Genomic DNA, 23489 nt, shown 5'->3' with positions numbered 1-23489 from the left:
CATGCTCAAAAGTTTTTTCGAGGCTTTTTAATCCCTCCATTTTACTCCCCTCTCATGCACCTCTTTCCCGTTTCAGATATTTACAGGATGTGGACATCCTTTGGGAACGGGGCTCAGAAATTCTATTTTTAACTGGCTCCCCAAGTGATCCCCTACATACTAAGGTTTGAAAACCACTGCTTTGGGGAAGGAACTTCACATCCTCTTTGAAACATACGCAATTTGGGGCTTCTATCCATAAAAGCATACCTTACCACCCCAAGTATTTTAAAAAGTCTCCTTTCCTATTGTTTATGATACATGTTCAACTACTCCCATCATTCTCTTCATTTATTATTGGAATTCTAAGTCAAGGTTGTCACATAGTCATAATCGTTATAAATATATAGAACCATGACATGCAGTTCTAAGAGAAGATGGGGGATAATACAAATATCTGTATTTCACAAAGTTCTGAGAAGTTTTATAAAAGGCTCACATTTTATCATACAGAAATTTCAAACATTTCTATATACAAAGTTTCCGAAAATGTACTACATACATTTTCAAGAGCCAGGATTCACCTCACAGTGCTAGATGATTCATTTAGAAAGTTATTTTTTGAAAAGTGTTCATCAGATTTTTGTAAGTCAAAATTTCAAATTATTTGGACTTCACTGAACATATGCAGTCATCTAGTTCAAATGGGGCTTCTCCTCAATGGGAAAATATATGGGCCATCAAATGTGAGCACCAAAAACACTAAATAATTTGTATTAGTAATATGAACATTATTGACATTTTTCCTTATACTATTCTTCAAAATGTTTCTAAAGGGAATCAGATAAAAGTACGATATTCGGAAAGTCCATTGAATGCGTTTATTATTTATTGTTGTAATAAAAGCAAACTGAAGTCTCACCTCCATAATTAATGCTTTAAGCTCTTATTTATTCTTTGGATGATTACAACCCCGGGTAAAATTTAGAAAACATAAAAAAACCCTTAAATTTCAGGTAGAAGCATTATTATTTTACTCTTGAGTAAAGGAAAGCACTGTGAGTCATTGCTCTCAAACAGAAAACTGCCTTATGGTAAATAACGCTTCCTTTTATTGTTGGTATAAAAGTCCCAGCTCTGAAAGTAACCTAGGAGGCATTGAAAGTGGTTTTCTGTGAAAAGATATAAAACCAAATGATCAATGCAGAGACTAGAGTGTAACCCAGACTCAGAATAAAGCAGGAATTCTCATATCCTAGTTTTTGTGGCCAGGCTGCCAAAAGATGTTAACCTTAAATGGAGAAAGTTAGGAATGAGGATACAACTGAAGACTTTGGGCTTGCTGTTCTCCCTCTCAAGGAAATGAGGCGACCTCTCAAAGATATTTGTTTCACTGTTTGATTATACATCCACAATGCTTCTCTGAATTGTACAGGCTTATTAAACCTCTGTAACAGTGTAAAGTACTCTCTAAGCTACTTCCATGATTTCTAGAAGGGCCAAACTGAGTATGGCAAGACCTTTGATCACAGTGTTTTGACATTTCTTATCTAACTGATTCCAAGTAACATCAAGATATCTCAACAGCATTCTACTTTTAAAAGCTAATATATTAAAAATTTTGTTGGAAAGATTTAATCATTCATTCATTCATTCAACAAAACTGTTTTGAATGCCCACTATGCCTACAGGTGCTGGAAGATTTAAATCTCTTACTTCTTATTTTCACTAGACTAGTTTATTCACGTGGCTCTAAAAAGGACAGCAGAAATCCTTCTTGCTTACGTCTCATTCAATTAATGCCTCTTCCATGAAGCTTTCCCTGATCATCTCTACTAGAAATTATGCCTCTCTTCTCTATACCATACGGTCATATACCAATCTCATATTTTATTTAATTTAGTTTCATATCTTATCTTTCAATCTAGTCCATAAGCTCCTAGAAAGCAGGGGCCCTGACTCTACACTCCTATTCATTCATTCAACAGGAAAGATACTGAGCTAGGCATTATGTGAAATGTAAAGATAAATAAAACACAGGTACCACCAATAATTTGATTTTAGTTTAATTGGTGAAATAAGACATGTAAGTAATTACCATGACATGATTCCTAAGCATTTTTTTACATCTAAAATTGTGTTAACTTGAGCTGAAGGCTTTTCCCAGCATTCCTGGCCTCTGCTTCTTAATACACCTCGCCTAATTTAACACGCTGTCATAGACAAAGTAAGGACTAAATAAATGTGTTGGATGGATATTTGTTGAAAGTTTTTAAGATTTCACTGTTAGGTCCATGAGATTTCCATTTTTGTTCATGCGTTTCATAAAGCTACCCACTGTGATGCTTTACGACATTTGCACCTTCAGATTCTGGTGGCTCATAACTAACATAAGGAGACAGAAATCTTAATAAAATTACGAGGCAGCAACGTGTAGTGAGAAAAGCATTGAGCTTCGAGTCAGGGAATGTGCTCTGGACTTGGGTTCCTCCATTTCCTGGTCGTGTGAATTGAATCTTACCCTCTGACTCCGGATCTCAGTTTCCTTATTTGTAAAAGAGGGATAATAATAACCACCCGATAATGTTGTTATGAGGCACAAACGAAAGAATGTGTTTGAAAGCACTCGGAATACTGCAAAACATTTTCAAAATGATATTGTGAGCTCACAGGCTGCTCATGGCCAGCAAAGGGTAGCATGGAGTCAAGCACAATAAGAACATCCTTACTGCTGTGCCTTGCCACCTGACTTGCTACTGACACCTTATCATTTTAGAAAAATCATACTTTTTTTGTTATTGGATTTCCGTCTTTCTAACTACAACCTGAAAAGATGCCGTATGCAGGTAAAGGCTTAGTGGAACTCAGCATTCAATGACCCTAAAAATAGCTGTAAAATCATCACAAATCTTTAGAAGAAAAGTAATAGGCAAATATACCCTTACTAGTCACACATTAATAGTAGCTCTTGATTACAGAATGTTTTCTATGTGCGAGACAGTGTGCAAAGTGCTTTATAGACATTATCTTAGCACAGTACATGGATAGAAATCTCAAATTGCAGTCAGAATATGCTATGTGACTTGGGCTGCACACAGTATAGAATGGGTTCTGGAGTCTGAAGACATTAATTCAAGTCTAGTCTTTACCCCTTAAACTAATTGGGCTCTAGTACCTGGTTTCTCGTCCACTTAAAAAAAAAAAAAATGGGGCTAGTGTTAGTCTCTGCCACATAGGTTGTTGTGAGCACTGATTTTATAATTCATGGAAAGCATTTGCAGCATGTCTGGCACTATATTAGGTATTAGTATTTTTTCATCTCTTCCAACTAGTAGCAAATTACCTTGGACAAACTACCTAACCCCTCCAGATCTCGATTTCCTTGTCTGTAAAATGGTGATAATAATAATACTTTTGTCATCGTACTATTGTGAGTATTAAATTAGATAATGTATAACCTAGGAAACACTATAAATATTTTAATTCATATTTTCACCTCATTCTCTTTCTCTTCAGCCACTTTCCTCTACATACTAACCACAGTAAACTACCAGGATATGGTCTCTGGAAGGAAATTCTCGAATAAATTAAAATTCCAAGAAAACCGTGCATCTTATCACCAAGAGCAGTTATCTCCCTTGGGCTACAAATGCTTCACATCAGCAGCAGCCCCAGAGCCATCTCACTTGACAGGATGATGCTGTGTGGATTAGTGTCAGCAATCCTTAAGATGCCGTGGGCTGCGGAATACCTGGCGCCCATCTCCTCTGCTGCTAATTCACTGGACAGCAAAGAACAGCATTCCCAGATGTTCACCCATGCAGTACCCACCAGGCCTGAAGAAGATTACAAAAGGGATCAGTATGAATTCCTTCCCTATGACAGCAGCAAGGAGCAAGGGAGAAGAGAGGCATCCTGTTGAAGTGAATAAGTGCTATGGGAAGAACAGAAATAATTAAATCATTTTTTGCTCACGGCTCTATAGGTCTGGGCTCACTGACGTGTACTTGAATAGCTTTTCCTTCTCAGCGTGTATAGACATTAGACATTTCTAAGTTAAGAAGATTCAAGACACTATGAAGTGCCTTTTCTTGAAGAGAAGCCAAGCTATGTATTCCTCCTCTAATCACTACCAGTATCCAGACCAAAGGAAATAGACTACTTAATAGCCCATATACAACTGCTTGAATTTGACAAACTTGAACAATAGCAGCAGGCTGTAAGAGTGGTTGATCTTATTTTTGGTTCTGGTTGAATGAGATACTGCAAGGTGTCAATGTCAGTAGACTGAAGCACTGTGGACATCTAGAGGGTATACTAGCTGCCATTTTGAATGACATGCAAAACCTAGACGTATGTATACACGTAATCATAAGTTGAGGAATACATGGAAATTATTGTAATAATTTTTAGTATACCCCAATTTTTAAACCCATTAACACACTATTTTTCTGGTTCTAATTACATACACCATGTGTTATTATTAATACAGCCATCTGAATAATGTATGTAACAGATCTGTTTAACTGCAAAACCTTTTACCAATGTTAGTTATTACACCTTATAACCCTGCCCTAGGACCAGGAAGTCAGGGATATTTACATATTATTCAGTAGTCCACACATCAAGCTTCTTTTAAGGCTCAAAGCATTCTTCCTCCTGGATTTAACTCATTTTCCTCCAGCTAATTAGAAATAATCTCTTTTTCCTACATTCTCACTAAATTCTCTTACTATCTCTGTTATAACATTTGTCACAGTCTACAGGTGTTAGATTTATTTATGTATGTGCTTAGTTTCCAGATAAGATTCCAGAAGCCTAGAAGGCAGGCTCTATCCTGGTCATCTTTGCGTAAGCCCATCCCCTACTCACTTGCCTCCTTTCTACTAGGTGTTTGCACCTGGTTGGTATTTAATGACCTTTTTACTAATGATGTTTTTTAAAAGGTTACTGGTCACCTCAGTTATATTTTAACTACGGTGCTATTTTCTTTTTTTGTGTGTGAGGAAGATTGGCCCTAAGCTAACACCTGTGCCAATCTTCCTCTATTTTGTATATGGGACACCACCACAGCATGGCTTGATAAGCTGTGTGTAGGTCCATGCCGAGGATCCGAACCCGTGACCCCAGGCCACTGAAGCGGAGTGCGCAAACTTAACCACTATGCCACTGGGCTGGCCCCTGGTGCTATTTTCTGACCCTTAAAATAAGATAAGTATGTAGCCCACCCTCACTCCTTATAAGAACTTGTGGTTATCTACTAGGGACACATGCAACCAGATTTATTTTATGCCTTTCTCTCAGTTACGTGGGATATCCCTCCCACAGTTCTTAGAGTGATACTTTCTCTCCACGCTGCTGTGGTAAGTGGCAAGCAGTGCTTTTCCCTAGTGAGAAGGAAGTCAATAGGTTGTATTTTACTGTGACAGCCGGGCCATTTGACTTGAGTCTTATTACACTTGATGGTTACCTTTAGGGAATGTCTTTTTCAATTGTTTATTCTCCAAGACTCTCACCAGTTCAAACTACAGAAAACAAAAAGGGAATCCACATTTTACTAATGTGTACCCACAATTTGGATAGCACTTTATCAGACATGGGCCTAAGAAGATATTTAAGTCTAATGAAACCCACAGATATTTACTGAGTATCTCAATAACAGTATGAGAATGATATAAAAATGAATAAACTCTAACAGTTCACTCTTGGATATTATTTTTAGGAAATAATAAATATATATACACACATATAAATTAGAAATTATCTGAATTACTTAAAATAGAAGATAAAAAAATGCCAAAAATATCCAATTTTGGTAAGGTCTTAATAATGGACACTCATTTCAGAAAGACAATTTAGCTATATTTGTCAATTCATTTACTGAGTTTTTCAATGGGGGAACTATTGGCATTTCAGCAAAGCAGTCTTTATTGTGTAGGACTGTTCTAAGCATTACCAGAGGTTTAGCATCCCTGGCCCTTAGACACTGCCATTGTGACAACAAAAAGGCCTCCTTATATTTCCAAATGTCTTCTAGGGTAACACCCTCAGGGTAAAATAGGCTAAGTTATGTTACAGTAACAAATAACTTCAAATCAGGGACTTAATCCAACAACAGTTTATTTCTCCCCCAACCTACATAACCAAAGCAGGTTAAGAGGAGTATTCTGTTCACTATAATGACCAGAGACCAAGGCTGATGAGGCTCCATATCAATATACACATCTGTGATCTCACAGGGTGTGTTGGAGAGAAGAGACAGCAGAACAAGGGCATTGCAGCTGCAGATATCAGAATGAGTCAGCAAAGTACAATTATTAAAGGTGAAGGGCACACCTTGAGATGCAAAACCGAATGCACCAGGTACCATAGACCTACTTGTGTGCCATGAATAAAAGAAGGTAGTTAAATAAGGAAACCCCCCAAGAAGCCATGTATGCAGGAAGCACACTGTCACTGTGGCAGTGTAGGAGAAAAAGACTCTGAGTTGTAAAAACCCAAAAGCTGCCTATTCCATTCACTGGAAAGAAAATAAGGCTACATGAACTTATATACCATTCCCTGAACCACGAGATAATCCCAATTGGCCTGGAACTCAGGTCTGGCTCTGTCCTGATGTAAAACTGCTCCTTTTAGTTGGGAAAACTCACCCTTTCAAAGATGGTTAATAAACAAGAGAACCAAAACAGGATATTCAAAGATACACTAGGAAAAAGGGAAAGAATGGACAAAAACAAGAAAAATAAATGGTAGATTCATAATAACATCCAGAAAAATATTGTCATGGAGCATATAAAAATCATGGCTAAATATTTCTCCCTGGATTTTAAAAACTGAAGAAGCAATCAACTCCATGAAGCAAGAGCTCAAAGCACAAATAAAAGAACTTTCAGACAAGATGACTAGACAGCAGGAGAAGATAAAATATGAGTGTCAGAGCTCAAGAAAAGCAGTGGGAGAAAAATAAAATCATCAAATTTATAGTGGACAAAAGTAGAGGCATATGAGGGAGATGAGACACTGCTATAAACACCTTAAGGAGAAAAGAAAAAATAAATAAGAAAACAAATGAAAAGGATTTGTAAGATAAATGAAAGAAGATACAACAGGATATATAATTGGAAACTTTGAAGAAAAAAGGAAAAATAGAACAAATATTTAAAGGGCAGAGCCACACTGGCAACAGCACAGGAGGAAGAAGCGATGTGACTGTTACTCTGCTGAGGCCACACCAGGCTCCCAGAGCACAGGTGAGGAGTCCCAGCATGTCACACTGCGCTGTTGCTCTCCATCATGCACTGAAGCTGCAGCCCATGTCTCTCTGGCCACTGCCCATCCCAAGCTTTACAGCAGGAATGAAGATTCCCTCACACACACTCATCAACAAAGTAGAAGAACAGGGTGTTGGCTGCAGCAAGATACGCAGAAGCTATTTCTTGTCACAAAAAGGCAGACATATATCTTTCTGAATCCGTGAGCTGACATGGTCTGAACAGGCCCATTTATCACTGGAATTGCAAAGAGATCGTCACATGAAGCAGCTACTGCTCATTCTGGAGAGGCGAAAAGAGAAAAGAATGTGAAAGATTAGCAGAATATGGACAAGGATGTTGCTCCACATCTTCAGGCATCTCCAACCCTCTGCTGTGGAAGCTAAAAGCCCAAGCCATTTTCTTTTCTAGAAATGGAGGCCCAGCACAGAGACACACCTGCAGAAATTTAGGGGGTTCTTTTACAGGGACCTATTTTTTACTTCAGCAACAGAAGAAGCCAGCAGAGCCAGATATTGGAAGCAAAGCCCCAAAAGATGATCAAATATTTATAAATGAGCAGATAACAAAACTGTATATCTAACGAGGCATGTGGAGTTCCTTGAGGCCAAGAATTGAAGAATAAAGAAAGAAAATAAACAAGGAAAAGCTGAAAAGGTCAGCCTTCAAAAAGGTCCAATAAAAAGGGGCCACAGGTAGATGCTGATTTTGTAGGAAAAATCAAAGTTATGGAGCTTATCATCACATTTAGAAACTTGAACATCATCAATCTGGCAGAAGTTTGCCACAAACACAGGGAAAGCCAAGGACATAACAGTGCCCAGTCTTCCTCTCTCTTTAATTTTCCATCTCAAAAACTTCTTCTCAGGGCCAGTCCCATGGCGTAGTGGTTAGGTTCGGCACACTCCGCTTCGGCAGCCCAGGTTCACAGGTTTGGATCCCAGGCGCAGACCGACACCACTCGTCAGCCATGCTGTGGGGGCGACCCACATACAAAATACAAGGAGACTGACATAGACGATAGCTCAGCCCTAATTTTCCTCAAGCTAAAAAACAAACAAAAAACTTTCTTCTCTTAGAGGAATTCTTAGAGGAATATTCTTCTGGAGAATGTTCTGAAAGTACTCACAGCTAAGTAAAACAGAAAAGCACATGAGAGGAAAGGTGGAGAAATTATATGGTTCATACATAGCAACAACAACAACAACATACAGAGAACCACCAGGCCAGGGATACTCCCCAGAAGGACATAATCTGTCAGGACTTCAGGAGAAAAGGCAGACCCACGATGGAGGAAACAGTCACCGTGAAACATGCAGATATCCAATTTGTTGACTCAAGCCAAGGATTCCAGTTTTGGTAGACACTCACTTCCTGGAGGTTCAGTTTATTCTATTATAAACCAAACGGCTACCGGGAGATCTTTTTCAAGAAACAATTATTTTTCTTTTCTTAGGGTTTTAAATATATAAAAATATGTTTTATGTAATAATGTATAATGTCATAATAGATAATTCAACACCAAATTTTAATATGAAGGCCTAGGGCTCTTTGGATTCATTTTGTTACGCAAATTTTATTCATCCATATGAGGTAAGTAAATTACATCCCTTTCTAGATGAGACTCTATGTACCACACTTTGAACTACACAAAGATAACATTAAGACTAAAAGAACTCTTTAAATTTCTATCTTATAAGGAAAGAAACAAATAATTAGTTTTGCTCTTTTCTTAATTATCAGTTTACATAATGAATTAAGGTGTTTTTGTAAATTTAACTTTTTTTGTTTGTTATAGAGTGCACTATTTAAAAATATCCAATGAATTATCCTTTTGTCTTTAATGATGAATGAGTGGAAGCAATGTTAGTTGGCTGTATTTGGTTATAAGAAAGCAATAAAATAATTGTACTTTAAAAAAGATATAATTCAGGCAAATAGTCATGAAATAAAGATAAGAGAATATATATGTCTATGAAATATGGTATTTTATATATATATATATATATTTATTTTTTATATATATATATATTTATTTATATATATATATTTATTTTATATATATATATATATTTATTTATATATATATATGGTAATGTTTATGCCTGGGAAACAACTAGAATAGTTAACAAAGATATATACTCTAGTAAAGATGCTATTGAACTTCAATAATTTTAGGAAGGGAGGTAGAAAGGAAGGAAAAGACAATGAAAAGAAAATCATTTGGGCATCTAGGAGAAAATATCTAGTTACTTACATCAGAGAATAAATTGGACTGGTCTCATAATCCTCCACAGTAATACTCAATGTCAGAAAATAGTGGAGTAACACAAAATCTTTAAGGAAAGAAAGCGCTATCCCAGTGGTTATACTTTGCTGCCTTAGCTGAGGTTCTTCAGAGTGCAGAGTCTGGGACAAATGTTTCATCACGTGCCTTTTTTAGTTTCCCGTGACTGCTGTAACAAATTGCCACACACTTGGCGGCTTAAGACAACAGAAATCTATTCTTTCACAGTGTGGAGGCCAGAGTCTGAAATCAGCATCACTGAACTGAAATCAAGGTGTTGCCAGGGTTGTGCTCCCTCTGGAGGCTCTAGGGGAGAATTGTTCCTTGCCTCTTCCATTTTCTGGTGGCTGTCACCATTCCTTGATTTGTGGCCACATCACTCCCATCTCCGCTTCTGTGGTCACACCGCCTTCTCCTCTGTGTGTAATCTCCCTCTGCACTGGTGATTGCGTTTAGGACCTGCCCAGATAATCCAGCAAAATCATTCCACTTTAAGATCTTTAACTAATCACATCTGCAAAGACTCTTTTTTCATACAAAAGGTAGCATTTACACATTCCTCACAGATTATAAAGAAATTAAAGGAACTGTTTAATTCTACTACTCTTCTTAATTCAGTGCAAATAAATTTGGAAACTAGGTGACATAGATAATATTCCAGAAGTGTATAATTTACCAAATCTATTTCCAGCAGAAAATTTAAACAGATTTCCAAAATACAAATAGAGAGAGGTGTCAAAGAACCTCCCTCCCCACAACCCCACCAAAATCCACCAAAACAACAAAGTGCCTGAACTAGAGAATTTCAAAGGAAAATTCTAACAAAACCTCTAAAAAGCAGATAATTCCAATGGTATTGCAATTGTTCTAGAGTACAGAAAAAGAAGGAGTGTTTCCAAATTCTGTTTATGACATGGACATAAAAGTGACCCCCAAAATCAACAAGGATTGCACAAAAAGAAAACTACCAACCATATTTCAAAAGTTCAACAGAAGGCACTGATAATTCAATATTAGGATATATGGAAATCAATAGTCTTCCTAGTAGTATTCAAACAACAACCAGATAGTAGACACAAGAGAATGAAAAATCCTTTATTTTCAATAATAACACAAAAAATAAAATGTCTGAGAGGAAATGGGTGAGCTCATTATGAAAAAGACTTTAAAATGCTACAGAGGAACACAAAATAAGATATGAACAAAAGAAAAATCATTCCATGTCATTGGGTAGGATGACTCAATATCATAAAGATGTCAATTCTCCCTAAATTAACCTACAATTTTCACACAAGTCTAATAAAAATGTCAGCATCATTTTGTCAGAATAGTCAGGCTGAGTCAAAAGTTCATGTGGAAAAATAAACATGTAAAAATAGCCAAGAAAAGTCTAAAACAGAAGAGTAATAGGGGGAACCAGTCTCTAAGTATTAACACATTACAGAGCTTTAGTAATTAAAACAGCGTGATACTGGCACATGAATAAATAGACAGATCACAGAATAGAATTATGAAGTCCAGGAATAGATATACGTCTACATAAGGCATTTTAGAAAAGGTGGCATTTCAAATAGGAAGAGAAAGGTGGATTATTTAATAAGTAGTGTTGAGAAAAATGGGTCAGGAGAAAGAAAAAGAAGATCTGATTTATCCTATTATTAGGTTAAATATTTAATCTAAATTTAATATCCTATTATTAATAGGATAAATCCTAATAATAGGATAAATCCCAAATGTATTAAAATTTTAAGTATTAAAAAAATCAAAATACCAGGGGAAACCATAGAATGTGGAAGGCCTTTCTAATAATGACATGAAGCTCAGAAGCTATCAAAGGAAAGACTGATGAATTCAATTACATGTTTAAAAAATGTACATGGTAAAAAGTATAACAAGCAAAATCAAGAGGCAAATATCAAATTGGGAGGAAAAAAACATGAATTTATATCACAGACAAAAGGTTAATCTCTCTAATGTATAAAGAGTTCCTAGCAGTCAATGTGAAAAAGACAATCCAATGAAAAAACAGGCAAAAAATGTTGACAGTTCACAGCAAAGGAAATATGAATTGCCCTTAGACATACATTAAGAAGTTTACTCAAGAAAAAGGATTGGCAGAGATCAAAGTTCAATAATTCACTGTTTTGGGGAACAAGGTGGGGTAACAGGTGTTCTCATACTTGTTGGTGAGAGTATAAACTGGTACAACTTCTCTGAGGGGCAGTTTGGTAATGTCCATCAAGTTTATAAACACTATACCCTTTTACAAATATAGTCTAAGATATCCTTATATGTTTGTGATGTGATGTTTGCATCAAGTTATTTCCTGCGGCACTATTTGTAACAGTGAAAGAGTGGAAGCAGGCTAAATGTCTATTAATGTCCATCACTATGAGGCCAGTTAAATACAGTATAGTACACTCATACAATGGAATACTACACAGCCATACAAAAGCATGAAGAAGGTCTTTACATACTGACTGATATGGAATGATGTCCAAAATCACTGGAGGAAATAGACACAGACATCTCTGACAAACACAAGAAACTGCTATACTGGCTGTGTTAGGGAAGGGGAACTGGGTGGTTGAGGACAGGAGTATGGACACTGTTTAGTACATACCTTTTTATGCCTTTTGCATTTTTAAAATAAATAGAAGAGATCATAATGCCAAGATGAACTATAGAGATAATAAGTAGTAAAAGAAATAAATACAATAGAGACAATGAATAAAGTTAGCTTCCAACCTCCTACTTCCTTCCTCCGAAATGCACACATCTTCCTCCAATTACAGTGTTGCTTAATTTCATTGGCCCCAACCTTCATCTATGCTCAGACCCTACTGTTTCATTTATCTCAAAAGGTGTCATAACATTTCTAATAATGTTCCAAAGTTATATTAGTACATCTCAATTTCAATATGTGCTATGTGCAATAACAAAAAAGCTTGAAATCATTCATTTGAGGCAATCATAAGAGCACAAACCCATCTTTTGGAAGGTACTTTAAAAACACAGTGGTTAAAATAAAATCTTGCCTGTTGTTTGGAAAATGTGTTATGGGCCATTTTAATACTATTTGTTTGGAGAATTAAAGATGTCCTCTCCCAGTATGCTTAACTGTAATAAGCATAATAAAGAAGGTAAGCTTTTAGATAAAATATGAATGAATAAATGTCAAATAAGCATGGTATCCCTGGAGATGCACAAGCCTATATATTGGGTTGTGAGAAAATACTGAAATTTCTATTTCTATTATTTTATCTTATCCTTATAATGTATAAAGTAGTATATTAATATATAATTTATAAATAATAAATAGGCATGCTTAAATGCCTATTGTGTGCTCAACCTTTTTTATTCACAAAAGTGTGTAATCAAAAGGTTTGGTAACCACTGCCAAATGATGATTTTTTTTCACATAGATAAGGAGAAATCGCATGCAGTATACAATGTTGTATCAGGCATAGTGAGAAGCAGCAGCCACAAATTACGAATTTCTAAGTGAAATACTATTGAATTCATTTTGTACGGCACTTAGCACAATGCCATCTCTCTTCAGAGAGATTCCTAATAAATAATAGAATTTTCAAGTTAGAAAAGAATGTTAGATACCCACCACCTATTCCAAATCTTATTTTAAACATGAGGTAACTACAGGCCAGAGAGAATAAAGAATGCTTTTTATGTCACATGGCTGACTCATAGTGACAGAGCCAGCTATAGAACTCAAATTTCCCAACACATGGAGACACATGTGTCTTTCTACACTTGTACGCATGTATACAACATGAATATACATGTTCAACATTTCTATACATGTATACAACACATGGAGATATATATATGCGACAAAATGGAGAGGGTCTTTGAAATTATGCAGCAGGCCAACCCAGTATTCTCACTACTTTGTTTTCTCCTATTCCTTTATTTTCTGAGTTTCACTCTTCTATAAGAAAGATATATAGTCACGCCTTGCTTAAGAACGGGGATACGTTCTGAGAAATTCGTGGTTAGGTGATTTCATCATTGTGTGAAAATCATAGAGTATACTTACACAATCCTAGATGGAATAGCCTACTACACACCTAGGCTATGTGGTACTAATCTTATGGGACCACCATTGGATATTTGGTCCGTCGTTGACTGACTTTGTTATGCAACACATGACTGTAATGGTAATATATCTTCTAGGAGGGTTGTGAGGGTTAAATAAGATGGCATATACTAAAGCACCTGGTAAACTTGATGGACATTACCAAATTGGCCTTCACAGAAGTTATACCAATTTACACTCTCACCAACAAGTATGAGAAGACCTCTTTCCCTACCCTATTCCTCAAAACAGTGAATTATCAAACTTTGATCTCTGCCAATATAATACATGAAAATAGTTTAATTTCCTTTTTCCTATTTATCCATATCTTTATTTTAGTCTTTTTTATTCAGCCTTCCCCAAATCACATCCTGTTTTAGAAAGTGTAATATGTAGTGAATTTCTTTTTTATCATGTTAACTTTTCGAGCCATTCTAAAGGAGAAAAGTTCAAACCTGAATTTAATCCTGTTTTCACCCATGTATTCTAACAGAAACAACCTCTGAACTCTAAATGCCTTTCTTTCTTACCAGTAATCCTCTGAGAACAACCCCGTACATGAAATATATACCAAACTCTACCCAAAGGAAAAGAAAGGCGAAATGACTTGGGAGTAGATGCTATAGAAGCTGAATTGCAAAGAAGCAATCAGAATTAAAAGTCCATTCTTAAGGGATGATAAGAATGTAAACCTGCAAGAACAGATCCTATATTAACTTCCCAAATCCATTAGCCTGTTTTTGAGTTGAATTTTCTCCAGGGCTCTCAAAGCAGAAATAATACCTTGAGTATGACACAATTGAAATCATGACGTTAAGAAAAAGCTAAAGAGAAATTGAAAGTTTTTACCCAGGTAATTCAAACCCATTTTTAATACCTTCATTATATTTGTGTAGTCCCTTCACTATACCTATAGGTGGCATTTAAGAAATCTGACTCTGTCTTCACAAAGACATTGGTTTCAACCATGGCTATGTCACTTAACGGGTTTTGTCATATATTGGGAAACTGATACCATGTTGGGTTAGGAAGATTAAACAGCATAACGCAGATAATCGCTTAGCAAAGTGTCTAGCATATAGTTAAGCACATATAAAACTTAACTCTTGTGTCACACGTCTCTAGACAGGGGAAGTGACATGTCCAAGGTCTCACCTTTTGCGCTATGCAGGAAATTTAGAAAGCCACACCCCTCCTCTGAGGATATTGAGAGTTGAGACATTTAGGGAGTGGGCTATATCAGAATTCTAAAAGGATTGGGGGGAAAAAATGGTCTCCAGGAGGGCCAAAGTTGTTGCCACAAACACCGAGCACTATAAGTCCTCCTCCATCTTTTCCTCTGCCGAGGCGGGCAGGAACTACATTTCCCAGCGGCCCTCAGGAATTGCCCCGGCGAAGCACGCCGGCGCTCTGCTTTCCGGCTGCATCTTTTACGTCAGTTCGATCCGAACACTCCTACGGCAGAGGCCAAGTTCCTGAACATGGGTTCTTTTGTCTCCCAGACTTTGGAGTCAGTCAAGGTCGCTGCGTCGCAAGAGACCTCTCCGTCCTCCAAGCCCCCGGCCCTCGCGGCAGCTGGAGCGCCGACTTCTCCAGAGCAAGCCCCTATATTTAATAACTGCTGGAGCTGTCGCGTGCTTTCCGGGTCGGGGCTCATAGGGGCAGGCGGGTATGTGTACTGGGTGGCGCGGAAGCCCATGAAGCTGGGATACCCCCCGACTCCAGGGACCATTACGCAGATGGTCATCGGCATAAGTGAGAGTTGGGGCACGGCTTTTGGGCGGAGGGAGAAGCGGGGCGCACCCACGTGGGTGGGGGGCGGGGCGCTCTGGCTGGTCACGTGGCGGAACACACACACACACACACACACACACACACACACACACACCCCCGCAGAAGTTGCGACGCTGGTTTTTTTTACATCACACTATTTCTTGAGAACCTTTATTAGCCTCAATCTTGATTAGCTGTTAGAGATATCGATTATAGTAGTCCCATTTTACTGCTGAACAAACTAAGGCACAGAAGTGAGAAATATCGTGTTCAAGGTCAGACATTCAGTGTGACACAGCTGGCCTTTTATCTCAGGTGTATGTGGCACCAAAGCCCATGTTTTTCCTCCACATCCTGGAGAAAGCCTGAGTGAAGGCACTTAACCTTAGTTTAAGAAGTTGGGCTTTGAAGTCAGGTTGTAGGCATGGGTTCAAAACCTTAATACTAGGTGTACCGCTGGGTATTGTGGCCCACAGTCTTTATCTGAAACAAGACTAAGTGATTGTCAAGATGTCCTCGGGTAAAATATTCTTTTAGCTCTATCAAACCAATTGAGTGAATAGAATTTTAGATTTTCAGATCTCTTACCTTCTTAATTAGATTGCTCAAATCAGTTCCCTTTAAGTCCATTTCTTGCTTGGGCAGGTAATAGGATTTTTTTTCCTCAACTTTTTTTTTATTTTTCCTTTTTTGAGCTGTACTGTTCTATAGATATACAGTCATGTGTTGCTTAACAGCAGGGATATGCTCTGAGAAAGGTGTGGTTAGGTGATTTTGTCTTTGTGTGAACATCATAGAGTGTACTTATGCAAACCTAGATGGGATAGCCTACTGCACTAATGATACTAATCTCATGGGACCACCATTGGGCTATTTGGTCCATCCTTGACAGACTTCATTATGCGGCATGACTTTACTAGTACGATATCTTCTAGGAGGGTTGTGAGGGTGAAGTAAGATGGCATATACTAAAGCACCTGGTAAACTCAAGTGCAACATACATGTAAGGTACTCTTGTTTTTTCCTAGGCATTGCTTGTTGGGGTGTAGTCATCCTGTCAGACCCTAAAGGGAAGGCCTACCGTGCTGCTTGAAAGTACCAGCAGTGATTTTGTCATCTTCTGTCCCTGTCCCTGTGACACACAGAGCAAGCATGGGGCTTATGGATGTTTTGGACAGATACATGGACATCGACAGACTTCAGTCCTGCAGATCCTACAAGACTGAGAAGACAGACACAAGTTGTCATTCTTTGGCTGTGAGGGTTTGTGGCCTTCTCAGACTCCACAGGGATCAATAAATCCCTGAGAGTAGAGACCAGGTTCTGTGTCTTATCTGGGGAAGGAGGATATAATTAAAAGAAAAAAATAGAAGAAATGATAAACCAAATGGGAAAATCAACTACACTGTTGTTTTAGATAGTTCTTTACTTCTCCTGTAATTAGGTTAACACCTGTTATCAACTTAACCCTGGATAGGCATCATGCAATATGCAGGAATACATAAAACTTTGTACCTGTGTACTGCTCATTCTTCCAAAGGCATTCTGAAATCCTTCACCTTATGAGAGTTTCACTGCTACTCAGGTGGTTATTTTATTGGTGGTAAGTGAACCTCAGGAAAGAGCCCTGGTGATTTGCCCATGGTCATTCCACAAGTCAGTAATGGGGCTAGGACTTGTTCTTATTGAGTTGTGCTTGTTCCAGTCTTTCAGAACTAGGATGGTTCCAAAGAGGCAAGAATTACCCTTATGAAACAATTAGGTAATCATAAAAATAAGCATACAATAAAAGATTTAAGTGCCAAAATATTTTGAGAGAAATGCACAACGTTTTGTAATTAAAAAAACAATTTTTGGGGGCCGGCCCGGTGGCGCAAGCGGTTGAGTGCGCGCACTCCGCTGCGGCGGCCCGGGGTTCGCTGGTTCGGATCCCGGGCGCGCACCGACGCACTGCTTGGTAGGCCATGCTGTGGCGGCGTCCCATATAAAATGGAGGAAGATGGGCACAGATGTTAGCCCAGGGCCGTCTTCCTCAGCAAAAAAAGAGGAGGATTGGCGGATGTTAGCTCAGGGCTGATCTCCTCACAAAAAAAAAAAAAAAAAACAATTTTTGGTTCTTTTTTCCACAAGCACTGGAAATGTTTCTATGATGAAATTGAGACGCTTTTGAGATAAGAATTTAAAATTAGTTCATTTCTAAGAGAAATCTGTACTTCTTTCCAGTTCTTTTTCTTTCTGATACACCATGGCTTCTCTATAAAGTTATATGTGGCTATTTTTAAGAGCAGAGAGAGACTCTTAAATGCAGCTGCCAATCACAGTGTGTAAGTTTTGAATGATATGTTGAGCAAGTACCTTTAGGACTGTTACTTTTTCTAGTAGTATGTAGAAGTGCCTGTCTATTAAGCCTCGCAAATAACAAGACTCTTACGTTGTCTACATCAGAGGTGATGGTATGGGTGGTGATATGTATATATATATCTATGCAATTGAGAAGGAAGACATTTTAACCTAAAGTAGACCACAAAGGTATTATTTATGTGAAATGTACAATTCAGTTTTATGATGTTAATAAATATAAAAGTTTTAAATTGGAATGGACCATAGAGGACCCAAAGCAAGGTGCCTCCTTGAGGGCCCATGATACGTGATCATCCCTTAAAATACCAATGAAGACAGGTACTCCCTGCTTTTAAAGGCAGGCCATTCTTTTCATGGATGGCTGGAGTCTGAACATTTTCTTAGGTTAAACCGAAAATGCATAGGTCTAACTTGTTCTTGGCTTGACCTACTGGATAAGTAGAGTAACTCTTAAACTTTACATTATAATGTAATTTTAACATCTGTCGCAGAATTTGTCCTAGTATGAATCTGTAAGCAAATGAGAGCTTTTTCCAGATAAACTTGCCTGCTCACCAGATGTAGTGCCAAAGTATGTTTGGTTCTCCCCACCTTGGGGCCATTTAACCAGGTGTGAGCAAAGTATTTTTCTATCATGTCTGTAGGCAGTTAAGTGGGAATAACCTCTTCGCCCCCAAAAAATAGGTTAGTTGAAAGTTGTTTTTTTCTTTTGAAGTGTATCCCAAAATTTGCTTTGATTTCTGCCCGTGCTGAGTTACAGATCTTATTTGTTTTAGGGATGAGTCTGAGCTTCAGAGAGAAAAGAGCCATCCCTTAGTCCTGCAATGCAGAAAGTGCACCTAGTGCTCCTATTATCTTCCCTTTTCTTGGGGGTGAAGTGGGGCGAGCAGGATGAAGAAGCTCAAGGATGTGTGGGTTGTTACGCAGTAGTGTAAGAACACCATCTTAATTATCATTTATGAGCTTTAGAATCTCTTTATAGTATGGAAGTGAGAGTTTATAAAGGCTCATAATTACCTTTAGCAAAGGAGAGAAAAGAAAAAGTACAAAAATGGGTGATTTAAAATGCATTTCCAGTTTTCCTTGAAACACCAAAATGTGAGCATACATGTGAACACTGACATTTTCCATGATGTCCAGACTACCTCTTAGCTCAAATTGTGCATAGTGAGTATTGACTTTGGTATCTCAGGATGATCAAGAAGTCATTACACAATCTCTTGTTCCTTTTGTGTGTCGCATTGACTGGTCTGGAATCTTGTGACCAGCGAACAAGACGTCTGAACATAATACAGGTTCCTTATATAGACTGATCCTCAGAATCTTGCTGTGCGTTGAGGGAGGAGGTGAGAGGTCTCTTTTTTCCCAGGCCAATTGCTGTGACAGCTGTTGCTGGTGGCCCTGGAGTGTTCCAAATGCAGATCAATGTAGAAAGTTCTGGAGTTTCACCTGGCCGAAACCAATTGCAGAGACAGCTGTTTCGGGTGGCCCTAGAGGTTAAGCATCTCAGCCATGATTTGTACTTCACCCTCTCGGCTTAGCATTTGCTTGGCTCCTTTTTATTACGGTTTCTCAGCCTGGCTGTCTGAATTAGGAGTCTCTTGAATGAAGCCAGTTGATTTGACAGCATAAAGTATATTGCTCCTAAATTAAATATATGTTCAGGGCAGACATATGTTCAAGTACCCCCTGAAACCAGGGTTGGCCTCAACTGATTTATTGCTGGGGCTACATTGATCAAACTGACACTTCTCAAATCTTGAAGTCAAGAATAGTAAGCAATTTTGAGTTGAAAAGCTACTTTTTTTAAAAAAAATGACAAATACATCCTTGCCTTGACCCAATGATTATATAGGTGCTAGGGGTGCAGAGTCAGAGGTGAAAGACCTATAATTATACATCATTCAGAGGTATCCTCAGAGCGTGGGGAGAAAATAAATCACCCTTCTAAAGGCCTGTCTCTTGGCCTTTGAGATACTCAGCAACTTGTCATTCAAATGTAAAGGGAGTGTAGAGAAATAGCCAAAAGGGCAAATGTTTAACTCAGCAATGCTGCTAAAACTCACTGCTCAGTCCTGTGAGCAACATTGCATGTGCTTCAGGAATGTGGTAGGCGGGACTCTTAAGATGGTTCAGACCCCTGGTGTACACATACCTTCTCCCAGTTATTCAAAGACCATTCTAGGTGCTGTTGTGACGGAAATTGACAGATGTAATTAAGATCCCAGATCAGTTGACCTCAAGATAGGGAGATGATCCAGATGGGCTCATCACATGAACCCATTAAATCTTGGTCTGGAGGTCAGAGACGGAAGAAAATCAGATCGGACGCAGAGGGGGATTCAGTGCACGAGAAGTCCATTGCAGGCCTGGCAGAGAGCAAACATCCTTGTTGTGAACTGCCTGTAGGGGCCACATGGCTAGGAGCTGCAGGCTGCCTGGAGCTGCTGAGAGTGACCACCGCTGACAGGTAAAAAGGAAGGGAGGACCTCAGTTCTACAACTGCAAGGAAACGAATTCTGCCAACAACCTGTGAGCTGGGAAGAGGCCCCTTTGAGAACCAAGGATCACAGCCCTGGCTGACACCTCGCAGCCCAGTGAGACGCTAAGCAGAGTGTCTAGTCGTGCTTTGAAATTGCCAGATAATAAATTTGTGCTGTTTAAAGTTGCCGAGTTTGTGGTAATTTGTTACACGGCAATAGAAAACAAATACAAAGAATCAGGAGTGTTTTGTGGTATCATAGTCACAGAAGGTGGCATGCCAGACCAAATACACATCCCCATTCTGGCTATTCGGGACGGAGCAAGAAGGGGCCACATGAATAGCATTTGTCTTTCCAGTTACTGTCTTCACTTGTTCTTTTACTGGTGGTTTTCTTGGGTAGTTTTTATTTTCTGTTTTCTAGCAGAATTGTTCCACTGGTAAATATTAAAAAAATCACAGCACCCTTTTTATGTGGCAAGCATTATGCTAAGGGCTTTTCAGGAATTGTTTAAACGCTGTAACCCTGTTTTACAGATGAAATAACAGGCCTGGAACAGGTAAGAATTTTCCCAAAGCCTCAAGTGAGGAACTGGTAGTGGCTTGGCAAAGAGCACTAATTGGGAACTGAGAATTCGTGTTGCTATAGTCGTTTTCTTAGCATCCATTCTTAAAACGTTCAGGTATCAAAATTAGAACTTTTGAATTTTGATTTTCCATTTTTTGTTTGGTTATCCCTTAATTTAACATATATCGTTAATCTTTTGGTTTCCTCTTCTTTATAACTGAGGTTATATCACTTACCACTCTGACAACAACTTAACATATTAATCCAGGACAAGAAATTATCATCTCCCTAAACAGGCTCATACCCTTCCACGACTTTAGCCCAATCTCTCTCCTGCCCCTGGGCCATTCTCCTGAGCCTCAGACTCTATTTGCCAGCCGCCATAAAGCATCCTACCTGTCTGTCTACAGACACCTGAGTCAAAACTTGTCCCAAATGAACTTATCTCCCTCCAACCTACTTTTCTTCCTCTATTTTCTATCTCTGTTCGTAGTATTTCCATCTCATTAGCTGGCCCAGCTAGAAACTATGAAATTATCTGTGATTGTCTTGATTCTCATTCTTTACTTCTGATCTGTTAACACGTCCTGGTTATTTTAACACTTTAATGCTTTTTCCTGTCCATTCCCATTGCTGTTGTTTCGGATCAGCTATCATCATTTCTCATGTAGATTACTATAATAGATTCTTAGTTTCTCTTTGCTTCCAGGAAACCCTTCTCATCTGCCCTCCACAATATAGCCAGAGTAACCTTAAAACATGTCCCAGCTTAAAACCCCTCGGTATCCTTGCTGCACAGGAGATGAACTCCAGACTCTTTGGCAGGGTATGGAATGCTTTTCATTAGTTCACCCTCCATGTCTTTTCATCCTCATCTTCCACTCTCTGACTTCTGTTCCACGCACCCCATGTTCCTGCTATTCTTATTTGGCTAACACTTCCTAAAAATGCCATTCTCTGTGCCTTTGTGCATGCTATTCCTTCAGCCTATGATATCCTTTTGTCCCTGCTCTATCTGGAGAAATCCCACTTATCCTTCGAAGCCTAGCCCAAATGTCACCTCTCTGGTGAAGCCTTCCCTGAAAAGTCTCTGTGTCGTTAGTTTTAGGGCTGTGGAACCATTAAACTTTGTACAGACTTCTCTCACTGCACTTAAAAGATTGCTCAGTGATTGTTTATGCACCTGTCCCTCCCCACTGATTGTGAACTCCTCAAGAAGACTGTGCTTTTGTCATCTTCATGTTTCCTGTCCCCAGCACCAAGCATGCCAGGCACTTGGTCGTGTTCAATAAATATTTGCTGAATAAGGGAATAAAGGGCTGAACAAAATAATAAGGAAAGAAAGGGAGATATTTGTTCCATTTGACAATGTTAGTGTATCTCAGTGGTTCCTATTTCACGTATGGTCCCTGGCCCAGCAGCATCAGCATCACCTGAGAACTCACTAGAAATGCAAATTATTAGCCCTATCCCAGACCTACTACTGAATCAGAAGCCCTGGGGATGGAGCCCACCAATCTGTATTTTAACAAGCCTTCTGGATAATATAAAGGAACGCTTAAGTTTGAGAACTACTGGCACAGTTGAAGCTGACTGACCTGTGTACAGCAGATCTCAGCTGTAATATAGTGGAAAGAACATCCAATTGAAGACGTGAGACAGAGGTTCTAATCTCAGTTCTGCCACCAGCTCCTAATATGCTCTTGAGAAAGTCACTTAACCTTTTAGAACATAAATGTTACCCTCCATGAGGTCAGAAGATCAGACTAGGTAATTTCCAATTCCTTTTCAGCACTAAGATCCTCTCTTTGTAAAGAAGGAGAGGTGCTCTCTGATTCCAAAGGACAGAGACAGTAGCGGGGAGCTGAGAGGAAACTGAAGTAGCTCTCTGCAGCGATCGTGCCAAGCTGCCCCAGAAGATCAGACCATTGCTGTTGCAAGTTCACTCCCTAGCATCTTGCAGCTGCAAGTGCCTGATGCTTCACAGGAATTTAGCAACCCCTCACCCCAATTAGTGCACCTGGCCAACCGAACAATTCCACAGGGGACAGAAGGGGTCCTTCCTGACCCTCTTGTGATCAGATCATGCCCTGAAGTGTGAAATGTGATTACCCTCTCCTAGCCTGCGTCCAAGCAGTCCAAGTGCTTTTGACTGTCCAAGCAGTCAAAAGCAATACGGGAAGTCAAGGAAGGATTGGGATTGGTAGTGGTGTATGTGTGGGTTCTTCTATTTCCCAAGAACCCAAATAGGAAAATCCCTCCTTCAGTTTCACCCTGCATAATACTGGTTCCGTGATGTGAATTAAATTAAACACATTATATTATGCAGGCTGTCTAGAATAACAACAAACCTCAGCAAAGGAAAAGATGCCATCAGTGAGTGGGCAAAGCAGACCAATAAAAAATGCATTCTGTCCTGTACCTGGAGGTATCAGATTTTATATATATATATATGTTAATGGTTTCCACCTATATATGAAGCTGAGTAGACACAATAAAGTGCAACAAGTGACTGCATCACTACAATGGCCAACTACAGAAATAGCCATTAAGCCTGGGACCAGGAGCCCGTCCTGGTGAAAGCCCTAGATCCTGGTCATGTTATCACCAAAAATGTTTCAATAACTTGAAGAAGTCTGGCCTGATTTCCTTGAAAGCAATTACCATTTTGT

General features: G+C 38.9%; 1 protein-coding gene and 1 pseudogene across 1 annotated transcript; both read left to right on the top strand.

Annotated features, from left to right (window-relative positions):
* Positions 1 to 3709: 3709 nt before the first annotated feature.
* LOC131419882 (nuclear receptor-binding factor 2-like) lies at positions 3710 to 9062 on the top strand (annotated as a pseudogene).
* A 6027-nt stretch (positions 9063 to 15089) lies between these two features.
* On the top strand, positions 15090 to 16720 carry DMAC1 (distal membrane arm assembly component 1). The gene is made up of 2 exons (XM_058565789.1): positions 15090 to 15388; positions 16435 to 16720. The coding sequence occupies exons 1-2, from the start codon at positions 15115 to 15117 to the stop codon at positions 16497 to 16499; spliced, it is 339 nt and encodes a 112-aa protein (XP_058421772.1). The 5' UTR covers positions 15090 to 15114; the 3' UTR covers positions 16500 to 16720.
* Positions 16721 to 23489: the final 6769 nt, after the last annotated feature.

The sequence above is a fragment of the Diceros bicornis genome, chromosome 22, assembly GCF_020826845.1.
Source record: "Diceros bicornis minor isolate mBicDic1 chromosome 22, mDicBic1.mat.cur, whole genome shotgun sequence".
NCBI lineage: Eukaryota > Metazoa > Chordata > Mammalia > Perissodactyla > Rhinocerotidae > Diceros > Diceros bicornis.
Note: the sequence above shows the minus strand (reverse complement) of the source record. Positions and strands in the feature narration are given on the sequence as shown.

Excerpts from the sequence above, each read along its gene's own strand:
- DMAC1 (XM_058565789.1), top strand. The coding sequence starts at position 15,115 with ATGGGTTCTTTTGTCTCCCAGACTTTGGAGTCAGTCAAGGTCGCTGCG. Across the intron at positions 15,389-16,434 it reads GCAGATGGTCATCGGCATAA|GCATTGCTTGTTGGGGTGTA; the intron begins GTGAGAGTTGGG and ends GTTTTTTCCTAG.